Source organism: Battus philenor, unplaced genomic scaffold, assembly GCF_028537555.1.
Source record: "Battus philenor isolate CCGP_79_NKW_IND1 unplaced genomic scaffold, ilBatPhil1.0.hap1 SCAF_21, whole genome shotgun sequence".
Taxonomy (NCBI): Eukaryota; Metazoa; Arthropoda; class Insecta; order Lepidoptera; family Papilionidae; genus Battus; species Battus philenor.
Window position 1 is genome coordinate 6,383,355 of NW_027181684.1, and position 9,838 is coordinate 6,393,192.

A 9,838-nucleotide genomic window follows, 5' to 3' on the forward strand; every position below is an offset into this window, starting at 1 on the left:
CCGCTGTGAATCAAGTTTCTAAAGAACATGTTATTAGTTAGTCGTGTCTGTCCCACAGGATCTGTTCGAAAGCTATCTATAAAATACACTAATTGTATAAATAGGTATAATTTCAATTTAAAAATATTGAGTTCTCAGGAATTTTAATCTTTATTAAATATTAAACGTCAAAATTACAATCTTCAAAGCTTCACAAAATCTATCTAAGGCAACTTAAAAAATTTAGTAAATGCTAATATTGCCTCTACATAATGATTAAACATTTTTTTAATTGTGTGTATCTAATAAGAATTAGAGTTTTGAGAATTAAACAAGGTGAAGACTGAATAAGTTCCTTTTATAACCTGAAATTAGAACATTCTCGTCAATAAATAATTAAAAAATATCTTATATTTTTAATTATAATAGGTAACGAATATAATAACATTATATTGTGTTGAGTTTGTGTTTGGTTATCTTTTTTTATTGGCAAATGATGTATATCTGTTGTCATTTCGCTTATATCACTATAGGTACTATTTATTGCGTTTAAAACTGTGTTTTTTCATCCAGGTGAGGCATACGGTCTATGGAGACAGGATGTTTCTTTTAGAGTCCGCCAGCGGATGAAGTCTTTGTTTTAGCGATTAGATTCTAGTTTCTATCAAAATGGGCTATTCTGTTATTCTTTTCATGACATACACGATTGGGCACTGTAAATAATACTTTTAGGATAATAATCTAAATAAATAGAATTTAATTCTGTAAATACAATTACACGGCATTAACTACTTACCTTTGTAGTCAGGTGGTCCCACAGAACTAATACCATTTCAGTAAATTACCTTTATCCAAGAAATACTAATTATAATAAGTTTACCATTAAATATGTTCGGTGTGTGAGTTCAATCATCTTAAATGCTTTAAGAATAAGTGGTTTTTGCGCTTGTGTGTACGCGAATAGCACAAGCGGTCCAATTTTTTTCCCTTTCAATTGGTGTTTCCCAGAACAAGCGTGCCAACCGCAGTAAAAAATGGAGTCTGCTAAAAGCGCAGCCTACGGAGAAAAAAACATGTTACTTTCTCTATCATTCACTGCATCGAATTTGATGTGTCCGTTCGTAAAACCGGCACTGAGACTATTAACTAATTTACGGAAAATCTATAGATGCAGGGTGATTGATCACCAAAAAGCATTAAAGCTTTTACAGTAAAACTATAAAATATATTACATTCATTAAAATTTTGTAATGGAATACGGTATGCCAATAATTTGTGGTAGTGACGAGTCTAGAGGGACAGATATTAAAAAATAATTAATTTTAATATGTAGTAATCCCAATTTTGTAAACGCTTTTTCCTATATTATGTTACATACATTACTATTACGTTATACTTCTGAAAGCATTTATTTTTGGATACAGTGTACCATACATTAATTAACAGCAAATATATTCCTACTCATTTAAAGCATTTACACCAATTAGCAATCTTATATACATTCATAAAAGTGCAAAAAAATTGAGATGCTTTTTTAAATTATTTTTTTAATTCAATATATGAATATTAATAATTTATTGATCCCAGTACAAAAATGCTCCGATAAGAGAAAGTGCTCGACGGGTGTAAAATATGAAATGGCGCTCTGAGTGGCTCTAGGCCACAATTTCTTTTGTTTGGTTCAAGATGATTAATTAACTAATATACGCTAAAATCTAAGGACAATGTTTATTTATTAAACACAAGAAAATAAAAATGTCATCTTTCGATAACCGGTTGAATAAACTCTTAAAAACACAAACCTGGTATGTTATTTCTCCCGCATTGCAAAGAAAACGTCCCAAAAGAAAGAATAAAGCGATGACAAAAAAAATTATCTTCAAATTAGCCATGAATGTTAATTTTTCTGCAAGCTGAAAATAAGTGCAAATGATACCGGCGTCAAAGGTGTTTAGGATGAAATTGAAAGTTTCGTGGTGCCTAGCTGTAAGACCGTCGTCATCGTTGTTGGTTTTGTATGTTTTGTATATATTTATTCATTTAAATTAAGTTTTAAAGCACAAACTCTTTCGGTCAAATTTATTCAATGTTAAAGGTACACAAAAGTAATAAAAATAGAATATTTTAAATAATGATTCAGATACGCGACAAACACGGGACAAATGGTTTTGTTTGTACAAATTGAAGTTACGCGCCGCTGCATTTTGGGAGACTGACTAATGAACGCAATGTTCGGATTGCTTTCGTAGCTGTACCTCGATTACTAAAACGAGTTCCGGGAATGAATGCTATGCAACAAGGCGGGGATAGAATTTCTGTTAATAAGTGCAATTGTAGAAAAAAAATCTTTTTTTTCGGGTAACCTTGCACCATATGTCAATAAAGACTAAAACTCTGGCTAGATTATCCATTAAAGGATCGCGTTGATTACAAAAGATCTTGTAATGTTTTAGTAGCTACACATTTCTCTCGATTAAGGTTTAATAAACGTGTGAACATTGAACGGTTTAATAAATATATTTAAATCTCTACCAGGGTACGTCTCATATAGTACGAAGTATTAACATTTCTTTTGTACGTTGTGGAATTATGTAGTAAGTATCCTGACATCCGCAGGTTGTGAAAGCATAGAGTATGTAATAGAATCATGCGTTACCTCGCGGAGGTCCATCCTAACTAAGAAAGAGACTAATATATAGTTAATGGAATCAGGAAACCTTGCGGAAGTCCATCCTAAGTAAGAAAAGGACCAATATTTAGTCAAACACCGAGTCAAATAGCCTACAGAGTGGCACTAATCGGTGTAGTATAACTCCTGAAGATGTCCCGTGGAGGGGTAAAACACGTGTTGAGTGATTTGGCGGTGGCAGTTGTGTGATTCGCATTGTTTGCCGCATACGTGTTTATCAACGGGCTGGCGGGCGGTGCACTTTGTTGCACGACTACTACTGCATGTGCGGAAGTGGCTAAATATTGGTCCTTTTCTTACTAATATATAGCTACTTCCACTATGTAGCAGTAGTCGTGCAATGAAGTGCATCGCCCGCCAGCCCGCTGATAAATGCGCGTGCGATAAACAATGCGAAACACACACATGTTAGACCGTCCGGTAACGGACCGTACGGTCTAATATCTCCTGAGGATGCTCCGTGGAGGGGTGAAACACGTATAGAGTAGATTAACGGTGGTAGTTGTGTTGTAGCTACATATTAGTCCCTTTCTTAGTAAGTAAAGAATACCCAAAAACAGTGTTCAGAAAGTTTATAAGAAAAAGAACATTTTTAACACATTAATAATACCAAGGTGCAATACATTAATTATGCATTGCGTAGCGAGAAATACCATCTTCTACAGGTAATAACGGAGAAATCTAAATTCGCCAAAGACTAAATAGAAAGATTTGAACTTCAGGATTCGGTTCAAGATGAGTATCAACGCTGTTCGGATCAACAGCATCGATAATCTAGAGTGTCCTAATGATAGCCTACGTGTACGGCACGAGAAAGCGCTAAAAAGAGGAAAAAACAGTCATACATAGGCACGGAAGAAAAAAATACATAGTGATTTTTCTTTAAATAAGAAATATTTATTAAAACAATTGAAGCATTATTCCGTCAATGCAGTTAACACAATAACAATCATTTTCATTTTATGTATATAACTGAAATTGATTCTTAATTGATTTATTTTCTTATTCTTAAATTCAGACATTGTATAAAAATTATTATGAATTGTATTTGCATTGTTAATAACCATCATTCAATTATTTTTATTATAAACGATTTTATATTATTATTTTCATAAAGACTTCGTTGTACAACTATGTCCACTTAATGATGTTCATCATATTTTTTTGTAACAGCCGCTGAATGATCTAAATAAATAAGTAGACAAATAAATAAACGAATGAATTAACAAATAAACTTTTTAAACAAATAAACAGACAGAGAAATAAATAACTAAAACAAATAATTCTTCGGCGCTATATTGAAAATAAAATGACTTCTAAAGTCTTTGTTTGATTTGTTATGTATCCGCATTTTTTATAACTTTTCGGTAATGAATTTTTAGTAATGTAATTCTATTAAGAAATTTAATTTATGCAACTTGAACTTACAGCAATTTGAAGTAATAAGGATATAGCTGACCCGGAACTTTGGCATAGCTGCAGTGATATCACTATTCCAAAAGCTTGGTCGATGACTCTCAAAATTCTAAAAATAAAGTATTTAACGATATTTAGTGTCAAAATAATTTTCTTACATTATTAAGTTAATCTAAAAGTGTTGAGTGACTTTGATGTTTAATAACACCGTTCATGTGAAATGGGTAACGAAATTGTGTGCTTTAATTATTAATATTTCATCATGTTTTAGCAAATACTACGTTAGTTGAGGGAGTTAAGTCCTTTATTCGTGTGTATATCGATATTTGTAAATCCTCTAATGAGGATAAGCTTACACGTTTCACCTTTGAGATCAAGAATCATAGCAGAGAGAATAAATATTGTTTGTTTTTAAATTGCAACAGAAACAAAACAAGAATTAAATTAAATCTTTCATTATTTTTTTTTACCTTAATAGCTCCGTATGCATCTTAAAACCTTTTATTAAACCTTTAGTTAACATTTCGATTGCAAATCTCTGATCTCCGCTTTCGTTAATTTCGTTAAATTGTGCGCTCAAGTTTTCAAAATATTTCCTCAACGTAATTATCTTGTATTTATACATTATAAGATTAACCATAGTGAAGGTATCAACGGACACAATCATTGTCATCAACATCATGAGTAGTACGATTGTACTGTAAATACGAAATATCGAAGCAACATACGAGTTATCTTCAAAAGAAGGATAATAAGTCACTACTGTTATAAAATGTGACCCTGAAACGAAAAAAAAAATTTACTATTACTTAGCCTTATCCTTACTATAAAGGACTGCCAACATGAATTTTCAAATATATTTTCATAAAATATGATTTGAAAAAACCATTATAGATGACTAACATTTTTTATTTTTATGAGAGTTCGATATCAATTTCATGTATTAAAAATGTGATATTTTCGTCGATCTGAGTTATAATAATGCACAACCCATCTTTTGTGGTTAGGTTAAAATGTGTTTACAAAAGTAAAACGTCAGTTTACAATCGTCGATTGTATAACGTAGACGCGTCCAGATGCTCTTACGTTTATTTTTCCTATTTATGTACTACCTTAATTTTTAACTGATTTAATTTTTTTAGTTTTTGTTACAAAATGATTTTGTTGTTGGACGTGGACATGGGAACAATGTCTGAAAATTGTATTTCCTTCTTACGACATTCTCCTTCATTCTGAGAGACGTAACCTTCTCTCGCCAACTTCTGCCATATGATGTGACGTCATCACTACGCAGTACAGATGGCCAACATTTGGTGTCAAGTGTGGTGGTGATTGAACGGATCCTGCGCTACGTTTATGCACTCGTTTGTACTCTACTTCGTCGGTATCGATCAGTTTGTCCAAGCTATAGCTCATCTTTTTGGCAGTGTATAAAAACTGTCAAGAACTCGTTTGGAGCCGACAATAGAGAGCCTTAGTAGTGATTTTTAGTTGCTCGAATAGACTTTAGTTCTAAATTTTTACTATTAATGTAACAAATCTAGAAACCAACAGTGAATTAGAGCATTATGAATTATGAAACGTACCGTGTACCGCGAGGAGGGGGGGGGGTGAGGGGAGCTTAAGGTAAACTAAGGCATAGTATAGCAGTTTCGATAGCTCTGTAGCAACCTATTGTAAACTTGAAAAATTCTTGAAATATTTGACAACCATTAATATCATCTATACAATTTTCTTATAAAGGCGCAGTTGATAGAGGGCTCTTTCAACTTTGTTCGACAAATATATGTTGATTTAATATAACTTACCCTCTTTCATTTTCCTTAATCCTTCAAAAATAAAACATGCCGCTGAACCATACACGGCGACAAAATACGCGATCACATTAATTTTTATTGTAAAATATTTCTCTTTCTGCAAAAGTTCGTCCTCGTACTCTTGACAAACATGAACCATATCGTAATTTAACTTTCGAATGAGTCTCTTGTTGTAAATGACAGAAAATATTTTTATCATAACAACGGTATGGCTTACTGCAAATGCAACTGAGTCATTTTTTTCGTCTTTAGGTAAGGTACCTATCACGGCTGCGGCAATTTCCAACAGCGTCATAAACCCGTACATAAAAAACAAGGTACATATATAGGTTTTATAAAGCAGTTTGTTGTCATCGCCAATGCTCTGTTCATACCAAAAATTTCCCGAACCGACAAAATAAATTTTCCTACAAAATGACTTTAAAATTTTGTAATCGCTCATGTTGAATACTTTCCGCAGCCTAACGTACAATGTCGACGGTATCAGCAATAATGAAGAACGGTATACAATCAAGTAGTCATCAAATAAATTTGTAAAGTAATTTAAGTTAAAGAAGTTTTGTAAAGAAAAGTGTCAACTAGTACGTAAAGTCGGTAATGACTCTAATATTTTCAGCTTGTTTTTTTTTTATTTGTTTTAATGAGAGTTACGAGGACAGGACTCGGTAAAGTGAAAAGGTAAGAACATGCGTCACGTGCGCTATTTACCATAGCCGCCATCTGCCTAACGAAAAGTAATTCAAAAGTTTTTTTTAGTTATAAATAAAAATTTTCTGCATCATACGAAAATTTTAATTTCAGAATTTTTTCACATACTTATTGGCTTAATATATATTTTTAATTAAATTAAGTTTCAACGTATACCTTTTTATTTTTTACTTGCTTTAAAGTGGTTAGCGTCTGCAAAAAATTTATATACATAGAATTTATGGCTAGACTAAGTAGTTACCATAAATTCTGTTACTGGATGTTTACATACATTTAAAAAAAAACATTAATTTGAATTTCGAACATTAGCTTCAACAATAATGGCGTCAAAAAAATATAGATTTTTTTGACGCCATTATTGTATGTTTTTTCTTAAGAAATTATATGTTTTGAAATTAAAGTTGGCCACTAAAGATAATAGGATTGCAGCAATTGCACTGTACAAAATAGGTAAGGAGATAACCGACATTTTTGATACATTGAAAATGCTAGGGATAAGCCGAATGTTTGTGTATCGTAGCATCCAAAGGCACACTGAAACCATGTCTGTTGATGACCTTGAGAGATACGGCCGACCGCGATCTATTCGAGCGAACGTGGCCGTTAATGTAGTCAAGGCCAGAATTCGTCGAAATCCCACAAGAAAACAAAAAATCCTTTCAAGAGAAACGAGAATACTACCGAGGACACTTTCTCTGATTACCAAAAAAAAACTTAGGTCTAGGGGTTACCGGAGATACACAGAGCATATCTTAAACTAGGCACTAAAACAAAATAGAGTCAAAAAATCAATACAGCTGTTACTTCGATACGCGGATGAAAAACAGAAAATTTCTCTTTACCGATGAAAAAACTTTTACAGTCGACGAGCGCTACAACAAACAAAATGATCGAGTGTATGCAAACAGCTCTAAAGAAGCTTCTGAGGTAGTGGCCAAAATTCAACGAAGCCATCATCCAGCATACGTCATGGTTTGGTTGTTGCGAAAAAGAGCGATTTTTCGGACGCGTGGTTAGTGCAATTAAATGTATTAAATCTCTTTTGTCACCCTGACAATGTGTTGTCGCTATTCTATTTTTAATTTTTTGATGACAGATAAAGAGGAGATGCGTTGTTGAGGCATGTGTTGGCGCACGAAGTGTGCGGGTGCGGAGGAGAAACCAACATGCGTTGGTGAAGTATGTGTTGGCGCACGGAGAGCGCGTGTGAGAAGTGCAAAGATGGAGCCGTATTATGCTTTGACCTATTGGTAATTAAACGGTCACAGGCCTCACGTAGTAAGATTCTTGCACGATGACGGTTGGTTAGTAGTAGTGGTAGATTGATTGATATTATATGATGATGTATATCGAGAGATATATTAAAGATAAAAATGTTGAGATGATGGTGGTTGTGGCGAGTCTGCAGGGGCGAGTTTGGTGGACCCTTCCGGATCAGTGATCCGGCCGTGTTTGATGATAGCCTAGGACGACGGGCCTACCTGATTTACACGGGAGCCGTGCCCGGGTTTCTGGGACTCCTGGGTGGATCTGGGTGTTTCGCTATCGGTGTTACTCTGTAGTGATTTGAATTGGTAGACATCAGTGTCTGGAGCGTAGTTGACAGCGGGCGTGTCTGTCCTGCGGGGCCGTGCACCGTGAGGTGACCCCTGGTGCGACCGTGTGTGTTTACATATGTTGGGGTCTTGATTTCTCGGTATACATCAACGTGCGTTTGTCGCCTTTGGACTATAAATTGTAGTCTGTACTATAGGACATGGTCTGCTCTAAGCGTCACTCAAATATTGAGTCTCTCAAGAAATCCTTGAAATCCTGTGATCAAGATTTCAATTGAAACCCTAAATCTATCAACCCATGGCCCGACTTAAAAGCATGCGTTAAAGCTAAGGGTGGACACTTTGAATTACTAATTTAGTACGTTAACATATCTTTTTCACTCTGCATAATCACATATAGAACTTTAAAATAGAATATTTTTTCTAGAAATTATCGGATATTTTCTTTGTAAAAAAAGTTATGCCTAGACTGGGTATTTATACATATGTACACGGATATTATCCGACTTCTTTGATGGTTTAGTAGACGGTAAATCAAATTAAAACTTATTTTTGTATATTATCATTCCCTACAGACTTTGTACTGCCAACTAGCTGACCCGGCAAACTTCGTACCGCCTAACAGACAATAAATGTCGTGTTACCTTTTAGCTGAACTAATTTAGGCTTTGATGAACGTAATACAATGATACAAAATAATATTAATATAGATAGAAATATAAAAGTATTTTATTATAATGAATGATAAAGGATAATGAAAACATACAGAATTAGAATAAAAATTAAAAAAATAATGATAATTAAAGACATGTTTGAAAAACATGTCAGAAAAAAAATGATTGAAAACTATGTTGTACAGATTGGTATACACTCGGATTAATTCATTAATCGGATTTTCATTCCAGCGCCTTGTGGTAAACGACATTCTTTGTTTTTTGGTCAGGCGCAAGAACAAATAAAGCGGATGATTTGCCGACACGTGAGCATGCCACGTACAATTGACCATGAGAAAAACATGCATTTTCTAGATTGAGGCCACAAATAGTCAAGGATTGGCTCTGTGATTTGTTGATCGTTTAAACTCAAAGGGAATATCTGTTGGGATCATTGGAATTTTTGGAATAAGAACTTCCTCATCTTTAAATTTTCCTTTAAGTATCGACGCGTGAATCACATTGTTCATTAGTTTTCTCACCAAAGGCGTTCTATTGCACAGTTTTGGTTGGCTTAAATTACTAAGCATGATGGCTACCGAGCCAACCTTCACATGTATCACCACAAATTGTGCGGTGGCACACCAGGCACATCCAAGAAGTTTAAAAATTCAGTTGTATAAATAGTGGCTTCTTCTTCGTTTGTTATACAGTCCATAGATTTAAATGAATACAGAGTACATCTTTATTTTTAGCCGCAAAATTGCTCGCTCAGTTAACCATTTAGTATTTTTGTGGTTAGCATGATATCCGTAAATACTTTGTTGATAAGCTCGTCTTTTGATGAGACGAAATTGCAATAATTTAGAGGAAATGAAATCAAACCGCTCGATTCGTCAACAGGAAAACGGCCATTACCGATAGTCAGCAATTGCTTCGAGAAATTATCAGCAGATAGATCGTTCAACAACGCAACTCTCATATTTACAGACAGTTGAAGTTTCTTTACATATCGCCACA

General features: G+C 34.0%; 1 protein-coding gene across 1 annotated transcript; it reads right to left on the bottom strand.

Annotated features, from left to right (window-relative positions):
- Window positions 1–281: 281 nt before the first annotated feature.
- LOC137923475 (odorant receptor 4-like) lies at window positions 282–6,367 on the bottom strand. Its single transcript, XM_068766734.1, has 6 exons — window positions 5,893–6,367; window positions 4,555–4,864; window positions 4,097–4,193; window positions 1,782–1,892; window positions 860–1,036; window positions 282–344 (listed from the first exon to the last, which is right to left on the bottom strand). The coding sequence occupies exons 1-6, from the start codon at window positions 6,341–6,343 to the stop codon at window positions 282–284; spliced, it is 1,209 nt and encodes a 402-aa protein (XP_068622835.1). The 5' UTR covers window positions 6,344–6,367.
- Window positions 6,368–9,838: the final 3,471 nt, after the last annotated feature.

Bases quoted from the DNA above. Each gene is read 5' to 3' on its own strand.
- LOC137923475 (XM_068766734.1), bottom strand. From the start codon at position 6,343: ATGAGCGATTACAAAATTTTAAAGTCATTTTGTAGGAAAATTTATTTT. The intron at 4,865-5,892 runs GTAAGTTATATT...TTTTCGTTTCAG, and splicing joins ATTAAGGAAAATGAAAGAGG to GGTCACATTTTATAACAGTA. The intron at 1,893-4,096 runs GTAAGTTCAAGT...ACTTATTTTCAG, and splicing joins CCTTATTACTTCAAATTGCT to CTTGCAGAAAAATTAACATT.